We start from the raw sequence: 24219 nt of genomic DNA, 5'->3' as shown, positions 1-24219 counted from the left end.
CATTCACAACAGCTTGCCCTCAGCAGGTTTCCTCCTTGTTAGATAAAGAAGTGATTTTATCAAAACTGGGGTGTCACCTGATTAGTTACCCTAAGTAATGATGAGTCAACTCCTTTGCGTTTTTCTGTCTGCGTCTCCCTCTACTGGAAGTTTACTGTTATGTCACATTTGCAGACTAACTGCTAAATAAATGTCTTAAGTTGTAAGTTTTTAAGGGGCATTTTAGCAAAAGTAAAGCAGTGGTTCAATGATGAAAAACAGTCTTAGTTTCACTCATAAGAATATGTCATTCTAATAATCTAATGCTGATGCTAAATAAGTAATGTTTAATAATGCACTGCAACCTCATGTAAAAAGATCTAGCTACATTAGTAATTGCTTTTTGTACACAGATGGCAATTTGAATAATTCTATAATTTTATATACTGTGTTTAAAAAAAAAAAGCTAAATTACACAAGATCATATGATCTTAATGTTGTTATTATTTAGATTTTAAGATGTTATCAACATGCCCTTCAAATACTTGCTACTGATAAGAGATAATGATGTGAGTTAATGATACTTAGCTAAGGAGAAAAAAAAATATTCAGCTTTAAATTTGAAGGAAGTTCCATTGAGTATTATAACACAAGTTTCAGACTGACCCAGTGGTTATTATCTAAGCCGGTTAGTGACACCAAGAATTTCCAATTTCCATAATTTGACGTGCAGCAGTCACATGAACTGTGAAGGTAAAGCAAACACAGGTTCGGTGTTAGAGAAGACATGAAAAACAAGAGCAGCGCCTTATTTTGCGTACTTGTTGTTCTCCTTTGCTGCTCACTTATGTCGGGTTGTGAGACATCGATTCTGCGCAGTTTACGACATTTTTACTCTCATATATTAAACTTTTAACTTAGAAATAAGTTCTATAAGTTGTCACTATTCACTCACTGCGTTTACTGTGAGCAATACAACGAGAGGTTAAGGCCGTCTTTTTTTAAGCATTTATTTTTAGTGTCCGATTTAGATATAGAAAACAGAAACTTGGTTTCGGTTTTCGACAAGCTAAAGGCGCTCGTTACAAAACACTCGTTCGCGCTACGCCCCGTCACTCTAGTGCAGCGGAAGCGCTTTCAGAATAAAACTAAACCCGTCACCCAATGGCAGCTCGGACTTATTGAGAGACACACCTTCCCACCAATCAGATTCTTACGTGCGCTTCTACCGCCAGCAGATATCTACTACTCATCTTTGGAGTTTCGACCTCGCTGTTGCACAGTTCACAATCAGTGAGTATGGTAGTTTTTGGTGTTGTTCTCCTGTCCTTTTCCTAAGGTGTCATCATTTTACTTTTACAGACTCACAATTGCAACGTCAGACATTTTCAGTTGTTAAAGTTATTTTTTATTTTGCTAGCCAGTTCGCGTTCGCGTGAGTGTCGGTAACGAATATTAGCTTGCTAACAGCAACCTGGCTAGCAGCTTAACAGCCAGGAAGTGCAAACACGAAACTTACTGAACTTAGGTTTTGCTGAAGTCCCCCGAATTTGACCGCTTTAGGCTAACGCTGGTGGCTAATTTTAAATACGAATGCAATGAAAGCTAAATATGGGCGATGACGATAAATGGAGTCATCGCTTTACTGTGGTGGCCCTCCTCGCTCGACTCCATTACAAGCTTTCTATTTCCTCATAATGACGTTGTACATTCACTATTGGGACCCAGAAAGCTTTCTCTAAGCTCCCTTTTTGTAAAACCACTATGAACCGCGCCTTTATTCTGCCCCACCTCGCTTTTAAACATGTACAGCAACGACCTGTGTGGAGGGTGGGACCAGCAAGGAACCGAAAGTCAGTATGAGCTCGTGCGCTTGTTTAGGACCGCGGTCAAGTGAGCCTCACATGCGAAGTGACAGTCAAGCTAGCCGCACAGTCAGCCGCGCCTACGATGTTGTTGCACTTTTCTTACGGATATTACGGTACAGGTGCCGACAGGCTTAGAAACACAAGTCTTCTTATTCATTTTTCACTATTTCACAACTCATTCCACTTCTAGCTTTGAAATATTAGCTAATCATAAATTATAATTCTTACACTACACATTGAAAATAACAACAACAAAAAGTACAAATTCTGTAACAGTGCAGTGTTGTCAGAGTTATCTACCGGTTGCACCTGTTGCTCCACTCCCACAAGGCTGGTAAGCAAACTGAAGAGGGTTGACACTGACAACACTGTATTGGTTGGGTGTACTGAGGGTGGGCAGAAATCGGAGCACAGGAATCTGGTGAGGAACTTTTTTGAGTGGTCTGCATGAAATCACCTCTTCCATCTGAATGTCAGTAAGACAAAAAAGATGCTGGCTGACTTCTGAAGGAAAAAACTGGGACTATGCCCATCGACGACATGGTTGTGGAGGTCAAAACATTGGACAGCTACAGGTATTATGGGGTTCACCTGAATGACAGACTAGACTGGATGACATAGGTCACTGAAAAAACTGCTCTCCATCATGGACAATCCATTACACTTGCTCCATTTCACCCTTGTGAAGCAGCAGAGCTCCTTCTAACTGATCCAACATTTCAGCCCTGAAGAACACTTCAGGAAATCATTCCCAGTGTTCTCTCTGTAAAAGTGTACACTAACTTTTCAATATGGTATCTGTTTATGTTTAGTTTTCTGTCAAACCGTACAGTTCATTAGGAGGAAGAGTCAGGGTGACCTAGGGTTAGAATCCAGTGAAATATTTGTGTCACCTCATACGGGTTCCCTGTATTATCAGCTAAAAAATGAAATTATTCAAAGTACAGTACAGAAATTTCTCAGAAACCATACAATTCAGAGAGCTGTGAGGCGGAAGAGGAAGAGTGAGGGTGATCCAGAGTAAGAATCCAGTGAAATATTTGCATCATCTGTAATAGTTTTCCTGTAATAAATGCTAAAAAAAAAATACACAATATCAAAAATACCGTTTTGCAATTTTATTAAATTGGGGATAAGATCAAGTTGAATAGAAATGTACAGTATAGTGAGAAAATTGCAAATATTTCAGAACTCTTTATTAGACTCTTGTGTGTATATAAGCCAGTCGGCACCCGTACCGTAATATGTATAAGAAAAGTGCAACAACATTGTAGGTACGGCTGGTGGTGCAGCTTGCTTGACTGTCTCTTCGCTCACTTGACTGCAGTCAGCAAAAGTCAATAACAGGGTCCCTGCACGACTCATCGTCACTTGATGTGACATCACGTGGACGTGGGGCTTTTTTCTGACAGACACCCTTTTCTTCTATGCCTTGCAAACACAGTTGCTTGGTGTAAATTGGGGGAAAAAAATCATAGTCTGGGTAAAAAATGCAGTCAACAAGGCAGCATTTGAGTTATTCTATTTCTTTCTCTCTATTTGTGTATTTATGAAAGTCTTAATAAACATATATATGAGTTAATCCCTCATACTGGAACACCAAATATTAGTTGCTTTTTTTTTTCTTTTTTTTTTTGGAGCAGGCGCTCTGCTTGTTGGTCTTGTCAAGCCAGAATAATAATAATGGATACTTTATTGATCCCCATGGGGAAATTACTTGTTTTTCTCTGCATTTGACCCATTCACTCAGTGAAGCAGTGGGCAGCCCACTAAGCAGGCGCCCGGGGAGCAGTGTGTAGGGACGGTACCTTGCTCAGGGGTACCTCAGGGTAGCTGTTAAGTGGATTCGAACCGCCGACCTTCCGATCATGGGGCGACCACTTTACCTACTGAGCTATCCCTGCACCACAATAACACAATAATAACTTGTGGTTCCTTGTTTTGTTGCGTATGCAGTGAATCAGGGTGAAGTGTAAGAAAGTTGAAACAAAGCAAACAAACAGGGTTTATTGTCACTGAGGGGCACTGTCTGATGATTTACTGAATGAAGCAGAATTTTCTTTACACACAGAAGGCTGTTGGAAGCTGTCTAGCTTACTGCTGCCTTTTGTCTCCGCCCTCTGCTGTTGTGAGTGGCAGCACTTACAGAACATGTGTATGTCATGTTAGTTTGCTACCTGTTGTAGACGAGCGACACCGTCTTTATTTGCATTGGAAAAGTGACGTACATATATCCTTCTCAAGACTAGTGTTAACACCCTTTAAGGTGTTCTGCCACATTAATCATCAACCCATTTGTTTTGTTACTTCTGATTCCTAAAAAGCAAAAACACCCACCCAAACTCTTCAGTAAACGGTACTGTGTTGGAGATCAGGACAGAGGCTTATTTTATTCTATTGTGGATTCTGATGACACATCCTGTGTTTACCTTTTGTAGGTACTACACTGGAGCAACAATGGTAAAGATCTTTATCGGTAACCTCTCTCAGAACACTGAGAAGGATGAGATTGAAGCTCTGTTTACTCAGTACGGCACAGTAACAGAATGTGCCAAGTACAAAAACTATGCTTTTGTTCACATGGAAGACCGCAAATCTGCCACCAAAGCAATCCGTGAACTGCATCTTCATAAGCTGAATGGCAGACCCATCAACGTAGAGCCAAGCAGAAGCAAGAACCAGGGCCCCGTGAAGCTTCACGTGGCCAATGTGGAGAAGGGCTTTGACAAAGAGCTCCGTGACCTGTTTTTGGAGTATGGCAATGTCACGGAGTGCTCCATCGTCAAAAACTTTGCCTTTGTGCATATGCCTAATTCTGACGAGGCTATGGATGCCTTGCAGGGCCTGGATAATACAGAGTTTCAAGGTAAGCGTAAATGTTTGGGTCTATAAGGGGTTTTTCAGGGCTTCCTTACTTTTTAGATTTGAGGGACAATGTTTTTCTCTCTCGCAGGGAAACGCATACACGTTCAAATATCAAAAAGCAGACCGAGAGGGGAACCAGAGGAGGAGGAGTATCCACCTCCGCCTGTGAGAGGAGGCTATTTTCCTCCTCCCTTTCCAGGGGAGAGACCCGAGCCTCCCTACAGAGGCCGCATGTCCGCTTACCCTCCTCCTCCTCCGCCCCCGCCACCTCCCCCTCCTCCGAGACGAGCAGCGTATCCTGATCGTGGCTATGGCGATCGAGAACCTTATGGGGTGGTCGATTTCTATGAGAAATACAGAGCCCGTCCTTACGCCCCGAACTTCGATGACAGGCGTCCCAGTGCCATCCCCCCTCCACCCCCTCCTCCCTCTGCATTGGTTAGGGAGCGTCTCGGAATGGGCTCTCTTGATCCGTATGAGCGGCGTCCACTGCCCGCTCCTGCAGGTTACATGGCGAGGGATCGAAGCCCTATCAGAAGAGCCCCCCCTCCGCCTGCTCCTGCAGCTGGTAATGGTTACTCCTACGAGCGTTCTCGATTGTCTCCGATGTCAAGGGCGCCAATGTACGCAGTTCCCCGTCCCCGGGAAGCCTACTCGGCGAGAGTGCCGCCTCCGCCACCACCACCGCCGCCGCCTCGCTATGCAGGCTATTAAGACTCCTCGAGTGTAATACAAGGTGAGAACAAAGAGTGGATGCTTCATGAACTCATTAATCACATTGATAACAAGCAGAAATGACACGGAAACAAAAGTTATAATAGACATGAGAGCTGAATCCGTTAATTGAGGTAGAATCACGCTTTAAACCATCAGCCAAAACTCAAAATTTCCTTCAGGTTAATAATAAAGGAATTTAAACGGTGCTGCTAGAATCCTAAAATATTATTGCTTGAACTTCTCAGATCAGTGTTGCGCGAATCCTAAGTAAAACGCGCTCCTTGACATGTGTGGTGTGCTCTTTTTCCAGGTTTAGAATATGACAAGATCGTCGTCGTCTGCTGATGCACGTGGCGCTATACGCACCCCTCCCCCCTCCCATGTCTATGGCGGATTGCGTTGCGTTTGCTGAGACTTACTGGAAGATACTGTATTGCGGACAGCCCCGTATTTAAAAAATATACGATTTCTTTGTCTGCAGTTCTTCTGAGCTGATCATGCCTTTTTCTCCTCCTCTCTTTGTTTTCCTGTTAAAAGCTTTCAAAATGTTTTGCAGAATAGGTGCTTGGACTTCCAGTGTGACCAAAACTGGACACTCTGCTTTTCAATTTTTCTAAGTGGAAAATGTAATCTGGGAAACTGTGGCCTATTTCTTCTTTTTAGAACAAGGGATTCATTTAGATACAAATACGTGTAGGCTTTGTAAGCAAAAATTGTTTATTTTAAGATTGTTGGTTGATTACAAAATGCTTATTGATCCAAGTTTTAAAGAAATTTCAGCATAGTAGTTCTTAAATACAACACCTGCTGTTGGAGGTTGTACAGCAATCTTTAAGATTTGCGACACATGTTAGCATGAAGTTTCAGTGTGGTTTTGTTCTTTTTACACTTTGTGTTCTTTTCATGCGACAGTAGACTCCTTAGCCACCATTTATGTATGATTTTTATTTACTTTACAGACTGCTTTTTTTGAAAGCTTTTTAATAAATGAATAAAACAAAAAAAAAACATTTTAACTGTGAAATTATTCCTCGTTGCGTTGGCCTCTTAGGACGAAAACCAATTCGTCAGATAAGATTTAGTTTTCTTTACTCTTGAAACACTTTCAGTTTCACTCTTCAGTCCTGATATTATCAGCATGACACATGGTAGGTGTTTATTTTTTTTTTTAATCCTCAGCTCACTACTAGAAAACCTGCCAGACTGGTTTTCCATGTAAAGTGTGAAAAACTATAATGCTTATTAACCCCCTGCCCCTCTCCCCCCTTTTTGTGACACACCCGAGACTTACCACTGCCTTCTTGAAGTCTTGCCAGGTTAGACTGCAAAAAGAAACCAAAAGTTGATTTAACTTTAAAGCTCAAATCCAGCGCAGTTAATGAAGTACGGAAATGTCCACTCCCAAAAGTCGCAAAAAAATAGGCAACTTAAACTTCCGTTCCACTCTGTGGCTACACAAAGACTTTTTTAAAGCTGTGTACACCGGCTTCTCCGTGTTTTGAAGTCACATTTCGTCAGTCATCTCCCATTGCCTACCTTGGGTTTTTCATCAATGGCCCCATGCTTCTGTCCAAAGTTTATTTATTTGTATCATCCTTCATTTCATACATTTTAGTCATTTTTCTACTATTTCTAAATTAATATATGTAACACATGAAATGCGCGTGTGATATTCTTAGCCTGTGTGCTCTTTATAGGTTGTTAGATTCAGTGCAGGAGATGCCAGCTCATGGTAAGTCCTCAGAAGATGTCCAGCACCCAGATTAAAACAGGTACATGCTGCTTAAACTGTGGTATTGCAATAAATGATCACACTTTGTCTTCTTGGATTCATACTTTTTCTGCTGTTGCAGTTTTGAAAGTAAAAAAACAAACAAACCCTGGCACTTACAATAATGATAATAACTTTTAAAAAAATGCTGTGGTATTTTGTTTCAAAGCAATTTAATATTAATCTTAAAAGGTGCCATATAAATAACATTTTACTTAATAACATTTTAGCAACACTGTCTCTCTTTGTTAGAATTGATTCATGTAGATTGAAGGCTTGTTATGGAGTCTTTGAATCTGTGTCTTTGTTCACAGACGTGTCTTTCCTCTGGCACTTGCTCCGGGTCTAGAAGTGAATTCAAAGGGGATTACAAGCTGGGAAGGACCTGGTTAGAATGCAGTTTAAGGTAAAGGGACTCTTCTTTGATCAGTTCAATTTGTGAACCTTGTTTAAAGTGTCTGCTCTTACAGGGTATGGATTTTTGTCCCTCACTGAAAGTTTGAATGATTGGTTGATGAGTTGGAGTGAACATCATGGGCGATGGGACGGCTGTGTCGCTACATCTCTGCTTTGATTGGAGGGTAAAAAAAAAAAATGTGGGAAAGAGGGAAATACGACAACTAAGTGGTTTTCCTATTTCCCTCTTTTAAATGTAATTGAAAGTTATTGTATGTTGCAATTGACTACAAGGACCTACTTTTTGTCTTTTTTTTTTTAACTCCCATTTTCTACCTTTTGAATTTTAGCTATTATGAAATAAACAATTTACATTTGAAAATGTTGTGATTTCTTTATTTCTATTTTTAAAAGTTAGCATCATACATCATACAGTACGTTAGGGTTATATGATAGTGAAGTTTTTAATTATCTTTTTTTAAGTTGCATAAATTCAACTGCTCCTAAGCAGCCAATCACATGGTAGCGACTCAATGCATTTACGCATGTAGAACTGGTTAACACAGCCTGCTAGCATGGGTTGTTCTGATCTACTGGGATTTAAAACAAAACCTTTTTCCAGGCAACTATCTCTAGGGTGTAAGACATTAAAAAAACAAAAAAAAAACAAAAACCCAGTTCTTTGTATTATAAATAAATATTTTTGTTGGTGTCCAGTGTCAGACGAGAATTAAAGTATGCAGAAGAGAATCTCTGAATTCTCAACATGTTGAACTATAAAGCAGATGGGCCACAGTAGCAGAAGACCACACCAGGGGTCATAACAGGAAGCTCGGGCTGCATTTTGCACAGGCTCACCAAAGTATGACGATAAAAGACTGGAAAAATGTTGGCTAGTCTGATAATTCTTAATTTCTGCTGTAACCAAATATTGGTGTAAACATCATGAAAGTGTGGATCCACCCTGCCTCATGTCAAAGGTTCATGCTGCTTCTGATGCTGCGAGCATGTGGAGAATATTTCTTGGCACACTTTGGGCCCTTGAGTACCAAGTGAGAATTGCTTATATGCCACAGCTGCCCAAGTATTGTTGACCATCCATTTATGGTAGTAGCCATCTTCTGATGGCTGCTTGTAGCAGGATAACATTTCATGCCTCAAAGCTCAGATTATCTCAAACTGGTTTCTTGAACGTGACAGTGAGTTTGCTGTGCTCCAGTGGTTGTCAGTCATCAGGTCTCAGTCTATAAGGACACCGTTGGAATGTGGTGGAACCGGATTTTTACAGCATACATTTGCAGCAACTGTGTGATGCTATCGGTATGTCAATATGGACCAAAATGTCTGAATCTATGCCATAAAGAATTATGGTTCTGAAGGCAAAACTCATACTAGTAAGGTATATCTAATAAATTGTCAGATGACTATATATTTATGCCAAATCACAACAGCGTTTGCCTCAAGGAGCTTTATATTGTAAGGTCTACAATAACATGGAGAAAACCCCAACAATCAAACAACCACTTAGTGACGGTGGGAAGGAAAAACTTTCCCTTTAACAGGAAGAAATCTCCAGCAGAACCAGGCTCAGGGACGGGGGCCATCTGAGATGTCTGGCTGGAGATGAGGAGAGGAAGAACTTTATAAAAAAGGAAAGTTTTAAGCCTAATCTTAAAAGTAGAGAGGGTATCTTCCCCTGAATCTAAACTGAGAGTTGGTTTCACAGAAAAGGGATCTTAAACCAGAAGGCTCTTCCTTCAATTTTACTTTTAAATATCCCAGGAACCACAAGAACCCAGCTATGTGACAGCAATGTGTTCTTTCGGGGCGTTATTATGAGATCTTTAAATGTCACATATCATTAATTACAAGTGGTTGATTGATTTGAGCACAAAGCATCTATAAAAGTCAGACTTCAGCATATAAACTGACTTAGACTGATGCTGCTTTGGTTTCAGGCCGAGTGCAAAAGTGTAGTTTTTGAGCTACAAAGTGTTATCTTCACCAGAGGGGTGTGGAACTGCCTGCAGCATTAAAACATACAGTCATCACATACTCCCTCCCCAAAAACCTAAAGCACAATGAGTCAGTGTGATTTTATTTGCACGATTCCACAGCTGTGCTTATTCAGCACTCACTAACATAATGTTATTTGTGAGAAACCAGCAACATGATGTTATTCATTTGTGAGAAACCAGACAGTTAAAGCAGAGGAGTGTTGAATCCAGGTTTTAAACAGATGTTTCCACTGAGTGAGGGGCAGAATGCATAGATGGATACTATAGTTGCCTAATCAATGAACAGTGAAACTGGAAGTGAGTTCATTGGATCTGCTAAAGAGCGAAGTATCATTTCCTCTAGTCCCTAAGTCACTTTCCCCTAAATCAAACAAATACTTGGAAATCGTGTGCGCTCATCCAAGAAGAATTTTTTTTTTAATACTTACATTTTGAATTGTTATTTCTTTACTTGTTATTCTTTATCTTCAGTCTTTTGTAGTGGACATCAAGTCTTATTTGATCACAGAATTATATTTTGTCTCATTTTTATGTGGATTTATGGCAAAGTTAAATTTTTAGTTTATTTCACGTGAATTACAACAGATCAATGAAACATATTGGAATACTGAAAACTGGTTAGGTCATGTCACCAGTGGCACTTCCATGATCATAGCTGGTATGACAGAGTGCTGAGTGAAGCATTTTCCTCAAACTGTTGAAGGGGGACAGACATTAGAGCTGGAAGGTGAAAGTTCAGGCCAGGGTTTGAGGAACTTGAAAGGGGCAGAATAACAACACCCAAAGTCCATTATGGAAGCTAAGGCTTTGAAGTTGTGGGATTTGGTTTCTTAGTTGCCATACAGGACACCAGCCAATGAAGGGAATCGTCTTTCCATGACAGCACTGTTTGAGAGAGTTCTCACCTCCCAGAGGACGTTCTTTCAGAGATATCAAGATCGTTACTTTGATGGGCTGCCTAATCTTGAAGAATCTGCCTCGATTCATAGCTACAACCAGAAACCTGTAAATTCAGATCTGAGGTTATCCACATACACAATGTTTTCATGCCTAATGCTATCTTCGTAGTTGAGGACATCCCTCTGGTTTGTGTGCTCTGACCTTTACGTTTCTCTGAAACTTGGATGCATCTTTTCTGTTTGACATAATTAGAGGACCAGCTGTCTTGGTAGTTGTGGGCAGATTTTTTCCTGTTTTCATGTTTCATGGTGAAAAACCATTTTCACCATTTCTGAATAATTTGAACTCACTTGATAAAGACAGGAGAGATACAGTTAAATGTACTTTTAGAACAGTAATTAAATAAATCAACAGGGGGAAGAAGAAATCTATTCATTCTGCTCAACTGATTTCTCCTGACAGTATATAGGACTCGTATAGATTGCATAAATGATGTTTTAAGAAGTGGTCTCACACAATTACGTCCTCCACAGAGCACAAAAATACATTGCTAGATATTTAGAGTATGTGAAACTTGTACAACTACCGCCTGCATGGCAGCGACAGTGACCACATTCCAGACTAGGAATGCCTTTTTTCAACTCTATAAATGTGTGTTGTAGTGGCAGCACTCCGTCTCTATTTCACTCTTCTGTTCCACCTTTAGGAGTCAGTCCGGCAACATGCATTTGAAACGCGAGCTAGTCCAAGTACTTTTCTTGCAAAAAATATGTTTATTGAAACTTTTAATTTACATGGCAAGACTCGTTCAAAAACTGTGTTGCCTCCAGCTTATCCGACTCCCCAACTACGTAATTACAGTGTGCCGGAAGCCCAAAATACTAAAAAGCGCATTAGAATGTTGCACTTCTATATTCTATACATTTAACAAACAGTATTTTAAAATCAACTAGAATTATATTCTTAACATCAAACATGTATATTTCTCCTCTAATCATTTTACCAGTACCAATAAAATTAACCTTTAATTGGCTCTTACATGTGTTGTTTCTAGAATAGTGCTGTGTTTTCCCCTAAGCTGCCATGGTTGTGTGGAGATCTCATATTTCTACAGGCTTGAAAGGTTACCGCTTCATCTCAATGATTTCTAGAAAAACCTGTTTCTGTCTTCAATGCAAAGCCACACTTTTTTCATTCTTTGATTAATGATTGCCTTAGAGTAAAGGGTTCCACCAAAAAACAAAAACAAAATAATCAACATGCAGACAACTGTATTCCAGATAAACTGTTTATTTCTCAGTCATAACTTTCAAACTTTGCACTTTAACAGTATTTGCAAAATTAACAATGCAGCTTATGTAGACAGGATACGAAAAGGGTGCAAAATATTGATTTCACATATACAAAGAGGGATTTCTTGTCTAATGTAATAAATGCACTGAGCATTAAGTCGAGTAAATAACAACAAAAAAAGTCACACGTGAATAAGCAGTAATGGTTGGTTATGAATAACAAGGGAGAGTCTCATCACTCTCCTGGGGGCCAAAGGAGCTATCTTTGGGTGACAAACTAATCCTACTATCTGAGCATGTCTCCATGACTGGAGGAAGAGACATGGATGTCTGCTCCTTCCAGAGAGACGTGGATGTCTCTCTGGAAGGAGGTACTGCCAGCACCTCAAACTCTACCTCAAAGTTGGCCATGGCCTCACCAGACTCGCGGATGATCAGGATCTCATACTCGCCGAACCGGATCAGAGCTTTGTCTGGCAGATCCATTCTCTCCAGGTATCCCAGCGCTGAGGTGTTCACAGACAGTTTCCCCCTCTGGCTCAGATTCTGGATGATAAACAGCATCTCTGAGCTCTGGGGAATGTGATAGGCGTAGAGCGCCAGCTGCTTACGGGACACCCGGGGATCAAGCAGGACGTAGGCACAGGCCTGGTCGTCACGGCCCAGCCTGAGAGGGTCATCGGCAGCATGTCTTCTTCTGGTCCCCAGAGGAAGCCGATCATAAAAGTCGTTACAGCTCTGCTGAGGATGGTAAAGCTTGATTTGGAGGCAAGTCAGGAGGTCCTCCTCTGTCTCCATCGTCATAGACACATTCATTGTGAAACAATAACTCCAGATGAAAAAAAGAAGACAGCTGATAGTTAAAGAAAGGACAAAAAATAAAAACCAAACAACAAAATTAGTCATACAGTGAAAATAGACCATCTTATCTGTAAAGCAGGGTTAAATCGTATTGCATATAATCAACAAACATTGTTTTTTTAGATGCCTTACCTGAATGTGAAACTTTCTTAATTAAAGAACGAGGTTTTTATTCCATTCACGGGACAGAAAGAAACTGAGTTAGAAGAATCTAACGGTGCTGCTACTGCTGCGAAAACAGGAAGACTGATTGCTGCGCTTTGCAAGCTGTTGCCTTTTATTCAGCCAGTTTTCCTGTTGGTCCAACAGTGTTGCTTTCAAGTGCAAATCCGGAAATTTTACTCTCAGGTTGAATTAAATTTTGTGAATGCAACATAAAAGAAAGAAAAATACAAATTTTCATTCAAAAGCTGAAAAACATAGCATCCAAGAATTAGACACTACAATACACAGTACAGTTATTAAAGTAAAAGTATGTCCACTGTTAAATCAGGAGACTGGACAGTAATGGCGTTACGCAGATCTGAAATATTTATGTATGTTTGATTGCGAAGTCAATGCAAACAGTTTGCCACGTGAAATTAAAGAAAATGAAACAAAATGCTAATAAGAAAAATACTAATTCAACATAATTCACCGAAGTCTTTGTTACAATTTACATTCTTTTCCGCTGGTTTGCTGTACTGTGCGATTTTTAACGCGAGCACCTGAATGTAGCATTACAACACTGAAAATTCCATGATGACGCAACCCGGAGTAGACAGAAACGCTTTTAAAACTTCATTTGGAGCCGTGTATTATGATTATTTACAATACTTTTTATGTAAACAAAGCAGAGAAATAAAATACAGACATGCAAACATACAGAAGAAACAATTAGATGTGAAACAGAGGACATTAATGATGTTTTGTAAAAAAAAATAAAAAATAAAAAAAGTAAATGAACCAAAAAAACAACAACATTTTTTTACAAGAGGATTGATCAACTAGTGATAATTTTTATGTTTTGCATATCTCGGCAGTCTTAACAAATTACTTATAGGGTTTTTTCAGAAGCAACAATGTTTTAAAATACAAAATGAGATGTGTTTCTTTAAACGCAGTATAACAGGGTAATCTGTTAAGGAATGTAATTTTATGTATGTCAAAATTTAGCTACTTATTTCAGAATGAAAAGTCGCTCTTCATTACTGGGGTGGCTGGGGTTAGTGAAAAATAATAATAATGTCATCAGAAGTGTCACAACCAGTTACTGTAAACAGACTCAACTAAAGACACTGCTTCCCACCCTGCGGTATTTACAACTATAACGGGAAGAAGCAACCTCGTAAAATAGACCGTTACACATTAACCAAGTACGTTTAAAACGTACTTAACTCTCTTTTCTTCACCATATAAATGTAGTTCTGAAATGTTACTGGTTAATAAATACGAAACGGGGTGACTTACAAAACATGGACAAAAGTGTACCGTAAGATAATGTAGGGTATTTATAACAAAGCACAGTGCTATAGCTAGTTTTTTTTATATTGTTATTATTTTTATTAGACATGCAAAGTAGAAAAATAGATATATTGTAGACTACTGGGTGTATAATATGTAACATTTAATGCGGATAAAAGTTGTAAAGTTGTAAAATTGTTGTTTTACCCGAAGACTTTAGATTACTGCGCACGCCCGGGCGGAGGGGGCGGTGCAGCTGGCTTTTTGTATGCCACAGGCAAGACACAACCGGAAGTTAGCAAAAGGAAACCTCTCGAAGGGGACTTCAATTCCTTTTTGTGAGCGCCGACTAAAAGGTAATGAAAATAGAAAATTTACGTCTTTATATAAATGCACTTGTGTGGCGCATAGGTATGTGTGGAGTACCCTGTTAACCTCGGTTCCTTTGTTCGCCCGCTAGCCTCGTTGCGCGAGAATATCGACTGCGCTGCTTTGTCTGTTAGCGTGGCTAACCGGGGCTAACAGGCTACACGAGCGGCGTTTAAACTCTGCTCATTTGTTCTTTTTGTAGACATATACAGATATGAAAGAAACGATTTATTGATAATAATGATTTAAAGTTGTTAAATTGTTGGTACTTGTGCCGCCGTGAACGACTCTAGGTTTTTACTATGCGCGGGCCTGTTAACAACGCTGCTGTTTTTATAGACTCAGAAAGGGTCAAACGTACTCTTCAATAGTATGTACTAAAAAAATTGTAACTATATGTTTTTCTCTCTCTTAACACTCTGCATTATCTCGAAACAGATTTGTAATCATGGTGAAGATTTTCGTGGGAAATCTGCCCAGAGCGACAAACGAGGATGAGATCAAGGCACTCTTTACCGAGTATGGCACTGTGACAGAATGTGCCATCATCAAAAACTTTGCCTTCGTCCACATGGACGACCGCAAGGCTGCCACCAAAGCCATCAAGAATCTGCACCTCTACAAGCTGCATGGCACGCCAATCAACGTGGAGGCCAGTCACGGAAAGAACCAGGGCTCAGTCAAACTGCATGTAGCAAATGTAGAGAAAGGATCTGATGATGAGCTGCGTGCTTTGTTCGAGGAGTACGGCACGGTCACAGAGTGTGCTGTTGTTAAGAATTTTGCTTTTGTACACATGTCCAACTCTGACGAGGCCATGGATGCCATCAAGGGACTGGACAACACAGAATTTCAAGGTAAGAGAGATTACCAACATTTATAAGGAGGTCAAGAAGAAACCTTAAAGTGTTGCCTTATTATAAACCAGCCCACATAACCTGTGTTTTTACTTTTTATTTTTTAATGTAGGCAAACGCATCCATGTCCAGATTTCCAAGAGTCGTCCCAGACATGAAGAACGGGATGATTACCCCCCTCCTCCCCCAGACAGGGGTGGCTATTGGCCCCCACGCTATCCAGGAGAGTGGCCCGAGCCTCCTCCACCTGGCTACATGAGGGGTCGTCTTAGCCACATACCCCCAGGTTACCCTGCCCCTCCTCTGCCTCCCCCTCCCCCTAGACGAGCAGTTTATCCAGATCGCCCTTACGATGCTGAGAGGGACAGATATGGCGTGGTAGATTACTATGAGAAGTATCGAGCCCGTCCGTATGGCATGGCCACCTACGACGACCAGCGTCCCGGCGTGCCTCCTCCTCCCCCTCCCCCGTCAGCCGTCGTCCGAGACCGTCTTCCGAACTCGTCGCTCGACCCATATGAGCGTCGGCCCCTTCCTCCACCTCCTCCGTCCTCATACTACGCCCGAGATCGAAGTCCGCTTAGGAGACCGCCTACCACACCAGTGCCCCCTGCCAGTAACGGCTACTCCTATGATCGCTCTGCATACGGAGTTCCACGTGCAAGGGACCCCTACGCAGATCGGCTGCCTCCGCCACCGCCTGCACGCTACGCTTATTAAGCAAGGGCGGCGCATTTTGAAGGTGAGGATAGGTCTGAGGTAGACTGGTGTTGCTCTTTCCTAAAACAGCGTTCCTGTAACGGCAGAGGCAGCCGGGGATTTGAAAAGCATGCGTACAAGGTGCTGTTCCACAAGTAAATTCGTTGGTAATGCACGTCGATCCATTTAACATGGCTTTTCAGATAACAAAATAGTACTAAGTGTGTTATAATACGACAAAGATGCACTGTTGAGGATGGAATCTCTGAATTTCGGGAAAAACAAGTCGAATTAGAAATTAACCTGGAACAACGTCCTGTATTCAAGAGTTGCAGATCGTTCATTTCTGTCATTTGCTCTTTTTTTCAGGATTGTCGTCCGACTGCGTCGCCGCTCGGCGCCTCCTGATGCACGTGACTCTATCCTCTCCCTGTCAGTGGCTGAGCGCGTAACGTTCCCCTGCGATGCTGACAGGAGGAACCGAATAGCCGACGTCCACGTCTCTTTCTGTTTTTATTACTTTGAGGCAATTTTTACACTCGTATTTTTCCTCCTGGTTGTTTTAATATGTAATTGTGCTGTAGTACTTTTACTGCTTGCCGTCTGGAGTAGGTGTTTATTTTTTATTTTATTTTTTTTGTACTTTTTCGTTTGAGTAATACTGATGTTGTTTGTGACCTTAGAGAAGCTGAATGAGTTCAGCAACAGTTTCTAGGCGATACTTGTGACTGTAGATTTAACTGAACTTAACTTTGTTTGGTATAAAATCTAATCTGCACGTTGACTCCATCATGTAAAACTTTTACACCGCACAACAAACCGCTGTGAAAAACTTAAACTGCTCAAATGTAGGAGTTCGATGCATGCAGGAAGTAACTGTTAACTTACAGAAAATAAATGTCAATCGGAAGCCTCCTCAGAGCGTTTATATGTGCATTGTCAAACACTTCTAATTAACCTGATTCAAATATTGTTGTAGGGTCACCGGAAATATCATTATTTTAAGTTATCCGTTTGTTAGCGATGAAATACCGTGAGACAAGCTTGTTAAAATCGTCACGCTGATTAAAAAAAAACACGCCCAAACTTTCCTCACTGGTCTTGTCTGAAATGCTGCAGCTTTTATTCCTCAGCAGGGCGTCTGACGTCTTTCCTCAGTGCCAAAGTTGAAGGCAAGTAAAGAAAAGCTAGCGAGCTAGCGCTCTCTAAACCTACTGAACCCACACTGGTTTTGATAGGTGAGACTGGTTTACCTTGAGTCATATTGGGGAGGGGGAGGGGGGTATTACCTCAACAACTTCTGGACACCTTCGCAGTGAAAAGGTAAGTGACAGGTTACTGGATTGGAAAGAATGCTGATGTAGTGCTGAAACACATTCCACATTTGTATGATTCTTTTAGGTGAATTATTACTTTCATTCAATAGTTTTTTGTAGTAGCCAGAAAAAAGTTGGGGATTTCTTTAGGCTCTTTATGCCAAAAAAGTCCTGAAAGTACCAAAGGTAGATACAGGGAACATGAATAAGAGAAAACCATCAGGTGTGGTCAGTTATTTAGTGATGGAATGATCCACTCTTACGCATCTTTTGGGGAAAAACATCATCATGCTGGAAAATCTTACACAAATGTCTTAAGCTAGATTGAACAGGTGAAGGAAAGTTGAGAACAAACGTTAACTCAGTTTGGTTTTGTGGAGTCTGTTAAGGCCCTTGTGCTTCTCTGAAGGTTAAATGAACTTCCACTGTCATCTGTGGTTTCTATAGCTATCCGGTGTGTGTAAACCTGGCATGTGAGTGTAATTGTTGGTTAGTACGCCTGCTTCGGTGTAGACCACAGGCGTTGAACTCCAGGCCTTGAGGGCGGCAGATTTAAATGGCTAAATTACCTCTTCAAAATGTCAGGTATGTTGACCCAAGATGTTATCTAAAATCTGCAGGACACTGGCCCTCGAGGCCTGGAGTTCGACACCCATGGTGTAGACCGTTTAGGGCAGGGGTCTCAAACTCCAGGCCTCGAGGGCCAGTATCCTGCTTGTTTGTGAGATATCCCTGCACTACCTGCTGTTGATTACCTGGATCAGGTGTGCTTTGCCAATAAGAAGCTACAAGGGCTGGTTAGTTTGAAAAGAAGCAGGATCGTGGCCCTCGAGGTCTGGAGTTCGACACCTGTGGTTTAGGGATTCGTAACCCACTTCCACTTAGGTAGTATGGATCAGCACTCAGTATATCTCACCCTCCACTCCAATGAGTAAACAGTGCTAGTGTGGATTTGGGCCATGGGCCGGCAGTTGAAAGAACGGGTCATTTTTAAGTAATCAGACATCTGTCACATTCTCTAATGTTGAATCACAGCATGGAGAAGAACTCGACTGTCGTCTGCCTGTCTGCAGTTTGCTAATGATGATAGGGACAAGTGAGAGAGCAGCTGGGGCAGGGGGTAGTGGGGTTAAATAAGAACAGTGGTGCTTTGGTTTGTGTCATTCCATCGCTCATAGATGGCTAATACTGGATCACTTATTTATTTGGGTTCTCTCTTATCTATTTTAGGGAAATCTGAGGTTCAGAGGTGTTAGCTAGTCTGCAAAACTGTCCGGCTGTTCTTTATGTACACTGTACAGACTGTGAGCGGTACGCTTTGCTGCTGACAGATTGGATGCCAGCTGTAGGGTTTCAAATGCATCTGAATTTTAAAAAAATGATGGCAGCTTTTAGGGAAAGTCGAGGTCTTTTTAAAATTGGAAATTTGAATAATTTATTTTTACAGTTTTTTCTTTTTGATTGAATGAATGTGAAGGATTTACCACAGAACACTACATTTGGACTTGAAGATGTGATATTTCTATATATGATAAATATAGATTTTAAACCCTTGTAAACATGAAGTTGGTTAAGTGTGTGGGAATTTCACAGTAATAATTTCTTTAATGTATTGTTAGTTTTTGGATTTTTGCAAATATCAATAAAATATTTAAAAACAACAACATGGACTCTGTTAACTTACATGCTGTGTGTCTAGTTACTTGGCTGGTTGCCATTTGAGTCACTGTTTTCACTGCATTGTTTTAGTTCTGTTTGCTACTGCACATTGGCCCTGTCCAAATTTATTTGTCTTCAAACACGTGCACAAGAAGCAATTTCTTAACATCCTGGTTTTTAACTGGACAGTAGCAGAGCTATGATACCTCATGGGAAGAGCTCTTTGCTCAATTTTATATGGGAAAGTAAATCTAACATAGATTTTATACTACAAAACTAAATTCAGGCTTTTTGTCATGGAATGGGGAAACACTTTTTTTCTGTCCCATAACCAAAATCAGTTAAAAATAAGGATTTCAATTTTGCTATAAAAAATTACACTTTAGGACAGTTTGTGTACATTAATTCCTACTTTTGATATAAATAAGTGCACAACTAACTTCATGTGGCAGGATTGGGTGTAAATTGATCCGTTTAAAAAGTTGTTTCACTATGCCAGCAAACCTTAGTGGGTGATGTTTGCTGTCAGGACAAGGCTTTAGGTTACCATTAACCCTTTCAGCAACAATATTAATATTTTAGTGAGCATTTCTGGCAAAGTTCCTGAAGGCAAACTTATGTTGTGTGATGTTATGTAAAGTAAGTGTTCAGAGCAGTAACAGCGTCCTGATACTTCCCCATCTTGACTAATAAATTCCAAACAGCGGTAAAACAATATCTGCAGAAAGTTGCAATGAGACAATAAATACTCTTCTATCACCAGAGTGTGGAAGCTGCATTCAATAGTCACTGAGTAACCAGAAACTTCAAACTCATCAGAGGATGTTTCCCTGTTGTAAACCTGACACAAGTGACGCAGTGATGGGGAGAAAGAGCCCTCCAACTTGGTCTTAATCATATTGTGTATTTAGGTTTGATTCTTATTAATTTAACTCCTCATCTTAATGAAGTTAAGGTATTTTTAAAAACATATAATGCTGTATAGAGCAGCATAGTACATATATATCTTAAAAAGTGACTTTAACTTTTAGTTTCTATATATGTATATAGTGTGTGTGTGTGTGTGTGTGTGTGTGTGTAACACTGATTTTCCCAGTAGAACACAAAGGAGAATCATAGTAAAACTGAAAGTAAAATATCAAGTTTAGCCAAAGAATGAGAAACATAATTTTATCTGCTTTTTCTGGGAAATGTCATTTAGTCATAGGCGTGCTGGAGCATCTCCACCTCATCTCATGTAGCACGAGATAAGATAACAATCTGATACAGCTTCAGCAGAGTTCCCCCTTTGTAAATTCAGTAATGTAGGAACATGAACCTTTAGGTTGGACTTTGCTCTACGACAATGAGAACTAGTTTTTGGACCTGACCCAGAGGTAACAGATGACCCATGTGTCTCTATGGCTGGCTTAACTAATTCAAATTATATTTTCTCACTATGGCAACAAAAATGTTGTTTTTGTCTGAACCTGCCATACTGGCTAGTAATGATGCAACAACAGTAGCCTACATTCCCCAAAGTATTTTTTCTGTTTTGACCTTCCTTGATATGTTTCACCAAACACCAAGCATACCGGCACACACACACTGAAACTGGAAACTAGCCAGCTGACACACAAAGTTGATGCTGAAGGCAGACGGTCTAAAGAGAGCATTTTGGCCAAGCTGAAGCTGAAACAGGCTTTGTGAAGCTTACAGAAATATGTGCAAGAGCAAAATGAAAGGTGAAGTGAACTGTTCTGCAGTAACATTAGGATGCATTTTGCTTCATTTCAAGCCATATACTGTGGGTATTTTTCCTATTTACACTTGTGTAACCGGTGTTTGTCAGACTGAAACTAGAATGCAGTATGCTGCTTCACCAAACAATCTGATGGCTAAACAACTTCTTGTTGACACTTTGAGGAGTTTATGTGGACTTATCTGAGACTTTTGCAGTACCTGCAGCTACGGATGTCATTTTTATTTCCTTGCATGGCCCTGAGCTGGAAAACCATGTTGTAACTGTTACACTGAAGACACACAAAGGAAATTAGAATTATAAATTATATTTAATTATATTCATCTGACAAAATGTCAGAACGCTGTGTCTGAAACTATCCGGGTTTGCACTTTGTCGTGTATGTAGATCACTTTATAACTGTAGCTGTTTTATCTGATCTCTTGATAAACCTGTCTCAATAAGCCAAATTGGTTTGTGTTCAAGGTAAAGGCCTCTATAAACCATTTCCATAAACTCAAAGTGTGTATAATTGGCAGTCACATCAAACATTATCTAAAACCATGTGCAGAAAAACAGTTTAATTTCTTACACTGAAAATATAGAAACAAGTTGCTTTAAGGTTCTAAAACATTTGCATTTAAAACGCTTTAAATGTAGCTGTAATCATATTATGATAAGAGTTTTTTAATATCTACAGGGTACAAAGAGGGCAGATTTGTCTCAGCCAGCTTGAACTCTAATGTAACAACACCACAGCAATTTGCCTGTAAGTTCGCTAAGTCATTAACATAAACAATATACATGTCAGTAAGGATAGTGCATCTCATCACTCTCCAGAGGGTTGCGTACACTGAGCTCAGCTGAGAAGTTGTTCATCATACTCATGGGTGTCTCTCTGGAAGGAGGTACTGCCAGCACCTCAAACTCTACCTCAAAGTTGGCCTTGGTTTCACCAGACTCGCGGATGATCAGGATCTCATACTCTCCGAACTGGATCAGAGCTTTGTATGGCAGATCCATCCTCTCCAGGTATCCCAGTGCTGAGGTGTTCACTGACAGTTTCCCCCTCTGGCTCAGATTCTGGATGGTAAACAGCATCTCTGAGCTCTGGGGAATGTGGTAGGCGTAGAGCGCCAGCTGCTTACGGGACACCCGGGGATCAAGCAGGACGTAGGCACAGGTTTCGGTGTCACGGCCCAGCCTGAGAGGGTCGTCGGCAGTGTGTCTTCTTCTGGCTCCCAGAGGAAGACGACCATAAAAGCCCTTACAGCTCTGCTGAGGATGGTAAAGCTTGATTTGGAGGCAAGGCAAAAACATAATCTTAGGTAAGAATGTGACTTAGTTTTCAAATTGTAGAAGATTGCTGCTTTTAACCGGTAAAATGGAAAACAAGAAATGCAAAGTATCTCAGTAAGAAGATTCAACTAACTGTGCTGTCGCCGCCAGAGAAAAATATGAATGAGTCTTTATGACTATACTGCTCTTTACAAGCGGCTGTCTTTGTTTCAAGGAAGTTTCCTCATTGGCTCTGCAGTAACCCTGCTGGTTTCAAGTGCAAATCTGCAAATACCACAAAGACTGTTCTGGATGAAGTAAAGTTCACGTTATTGGAAAAGAAAAAAAAAGTTTATTTGATTTGATTTTGTTAACAGTGTAGAATTTAGGGTAGGTGTCTGTAAGACAAGTCAGGAAAATAGAATTTCCCTGAAAAAACGTGTTTAGTGAAGAAATACTTAAGAGAGGACTCTGTGACTGCATGGCTACTATTGACACAGTATATTCTCATAGCTTGGTGAGTAGTCTAACACACACTCTGTGGATGAGCGTATGAATGTCACACTACACTGGTGAAATCTCCACCTGGAGTCCATGGATGAACCTTAAAGTTGACATTAAGGCACAGCATCTGTTTCACAGTATCTAAAACTAGAGCGGGAAGAAGGAACTCTGCAATATTCAACTGTTACACATTAACTAATCCTCTGCCACGATATGAGTCAAGCAGAGAAAAGCTAATGTTAATAAATGTCGGAGAGGTGGATATGACCAAACATGTACAAACCATTTCATACCACAGCTTATGAAGTCACTTACTTAAGGGCCACGGTATGATACAGGAAGTTTGTTTAAGGCTGTTCAGACAGAAAATAGTGCAGTATTATAATTTTTAACTGTACTGGGCATATTGAATAGAAAGTAGATTATATGTACCATAGAGTTATTAGTTATCATTGGCTTGAAAGGTCTAAAGTACTGGTTTACTTTTCTTTAAATTAACCAGTCCTTCAGTAGATCAATGCGCCCTCCTATACACAGGGTGGCGCTGTGTTTGTCATAGAATCTAGCTTGTATCGTGGCAGGCAGGCAAAAAAGCACCGGAAGTCGGTAAAAGGAAACGTCTCCACGGGTTTTAAATCGCTGTGGCGGCTAAAAGTAGCAGGGCATGTATATCATCTTGTCACGATATTTACAATTGGTCGCATTTTAAAAGCTGGATAGTTCCTAACCCTCAGTGTTTTTCCGCCGCTTTTCACCTCTGCAGCGCTGTTGAGTGTTAGCTTAGCTTTGCTTGCTAGCGGACTGTTTTAAGACGCTTGTACGCTTTCAAAGTGTATTTACCACGCTGTAGATTTGGGTTCACAGCTATAACTAGTCACCCATCAAAGCCAGAGCTGTCCAAAAATGCTGCTCTCCCCTCCGTTTCACAAGCTCCATCTTTGTCATCTGATCACAACTACCTCCCCAGAAAAGCTTTCAGATGCAGTACCTGCTTGTGGCCACAAGAGTGCAGTAATTTACAAGACAAATACAAAAAAGTAATATGCGATCCTGCTGCTGTTCTAAGACATCAGGACGACTGTTGCTTTCATTTATTTTCATCAATACTTAAGTTAATCCTGTTTCCAAGTGTCATATTTTTTTTTCTCCTTTTTGTCTATAAACGTTTTTTATTCAGATATTTAACAATGGTGAAGATATTTTTGTGGGAAATGTGCCCCAAAAGGCAGATGAGGAAGAATTCAGGACACTCTTTAGCGAGTATGGCACAATCACAGAATGCACCATCATCCAAAACTTTGCCCTCTGTAAGTCAAAGGTAAAAACCGAGGCTTAGTGAAACTGAGTGTCACGAATGCAGACAAGGGATCCGATGACGAGCTGTTTGATGACAAGTAAAACACAGTAGGGTCAGGGCAGTGGTTCATTTACTTTCTGGCGAAAAAAGACATTTGCAATTGTTCGGTCACTCGTCTGATTGACCTGATCTGTTTGAAGGATGAAGATTTTCACCAGGAGATCCACGATCATCACTACAAGAACAGCAGTCAAAGCAGTTATTAAACATGCCAGCTCAGTTATTAAACTAGAACATTGCTCTGCTCGATCAATAAAGTGGACAAAACTTAAGAAAGCTCTTAAGAAAGGAGATGTTGGCGCTCATGTCAAATTTTCCGTTTTGAAATCCACGACAGAATGCTGCATCAC

The 24219-nt window shown here is 40.6% G+C and overlaps 4 protein-coding genes across 4 annotated transcripts; 2 read left to right on the top strand and 2 right to left on the bottom strand.

Annotated features, from left to right (window-relative positions):
- Positions 1 to 1192: 1192 nt before the first annotated feature.
- LOC113016909 (RNA-binding protein 4B-like) lies at positions 1193 to 7916 on the top strand. The gene is made up of 4 exons (XM_026160094.1): positions 1193 to 1272; positions 4286 to 4713; positions 4801 to 5448; positions 5740 to 7916. Exons 2-3 carry the CDS (start codon positions 4305 to 4307, stop codon positions 5424 to 5426), a joined length of 1035 nt encoding a protein of 344 aa, XP_026015879.1. The 5' UTR covers positions 1193 to 1272; positions 4286 to 4304; the 3' UTR covers positions 5427 to 5448; positions 5740 to 7916.
- Positions 7917 to 11784: 3868 nt separating this feature from the next.
- Positions 11785 to 12975, bottom strand: LOC113011729 (TRAF-interacting protein with FHA domain-containing protein A-like). The gene is made up of 2 exons (XM_026151425.1): positions 12800 to 12975; positions 11785 to 12659 (listed from the first exon to the last, which is right to left on the bottom strand). Exon 2 carries the CDS (start codon positions 12620 to 12622, stop codon positions 12017 to 12019), a length of 606 nt encoding a protein of 201 aa, XP_026007210.1. The 5' UTR covers positions 12623 to 12659; positions 12800 to 12975; the 3' UTR covers positions 11785 to 12016.
- A 1364-nt stretch (positions 12976 to 14339) lies between these two features.
- LOC113016904 (RNA-binding protein 4B-like) lies at positions 14340 to 17126 on the top strand. The gene is made up of 4 exons (XM_026160078.1): positions 14340 to 14466; positions 14918 to 15336; positions 15449 to 16078; positions 16405 to 17126. The coding sequence occupies exons 2-3, from the start codon at positions 14928 to 14930 to the stop codon at positions 16054 to 16056; spliced, it is 1017 nt and encodes a 338-aa protein (XP_026015863.1). The 5' UTR covers positions 14340 to 14466; positions 14918 to 14927; the 3' UTR covers positions 16057 to 16078; positions 16405 to 17126.
- Positions 17127 to 21347: 4221 nt separating this feature from the next.
- On the bottom strand, positions 21348 to 23448 carry LOC113011545 (TRAF-interacting protein with FHA domain-containing protein A-like). The gene is made up of 3 exons (XM_026151050.1): positions 23391 to 23448; positions 23241 to 23305; positions 21348 to 22023 (listed from the first exon to the last, which is right to left on the bottom strand). The coding sequence occupies exons 1-3, from the start codon at positions 23446 to 23448 to the stop codon at positions 21538 to 21540; spliced, it is 609 nt and encodes a 202-aa protein (XP_026006835.1). The 3' UTR covers positions 21348 to 21537.
- Positions 23449 to 24219: the final 771 nt, after the last annotated feature.

This window comes from Astatotilapia calliptera, chromosome 3 (genome assembly GCF_900246225.1).
Source record: "Astatotilapia calliptera chromosome 3, fAstCal1.2, whole genome shotgun sequence".
Classification (NCBI taxonomy): Eukaryota; Metazoa; Chordata; class Actinopteri; order Cichliformes; family Cichlidae; genus Astatotilapia; species Astatotilapia calliptera.
The sequence above is the reverse complement of the archived record's forward strand: the minus strand, read 5'-3'. Positions and strand labels throughout refer to the sequence as shown.

Excerpts from the sequence above, each read along its gene's own strand:
- LOC113011729 (XM_026151425.1), bottom strand. The coding sequence starts at position 12,622 with ATGAATGTGTCTATGACGATGGAGACAGAGGAGGACCTCCTGACTTGC.
- LOC113016909 (XM_026160094.1), top strand. The coding sequence starts at position 4,305 with ATGGTAAAGATCTTTATCGGTAACCTCTCTCAGAACACTGAGAAGGAT. Across the intron at positions 4,714-4,800 it reads GGATAATACAGAGTTTCAAG|GGAAACGCATACACGTTCAA; the intron begins GTAAGCGTAAAT and ends TCTCTCTCGCAG.
- LOC113016904 (XM_026160078.1), top strand. The coding sequence starts at position 14,928 with ATGGTGAAGATTTTCGTGGGAAATCTGCCCAGAGCGACAAACGAGGAT. Across the intron at positions 15,337-15,448 it reads GGACAACACAGAATTTCAAG|GCAAACGCATCCATGTCCAG; the intron begins GTAAGAGAGATT and ends TTTTTAATGTAG.
- LOC113011545 (XM_026151050.1), bottom strand. The coding sequence starts at position 23,448 with ATGGAGCTTGTGAAACGGAGGGGAGAGCAGCATTTTTGGACAGCTCTG. Across the intron at positions 23,306-23,390 it reads GACAGCTCTGGCTTTGATGG|CAAGCAAAGCTAAGCTAACA; the intron begins GTGACTAGTTAT and ends ACAGTCCGCTAG. Across the intron at positions 22,024-23,240 it reads GCGGCGGAAAAACACTGAGG|CTTTACCATCCTCAGCAGAG; the intron begins GTTAGGAACTAT and ends CTCCAAATCAAG.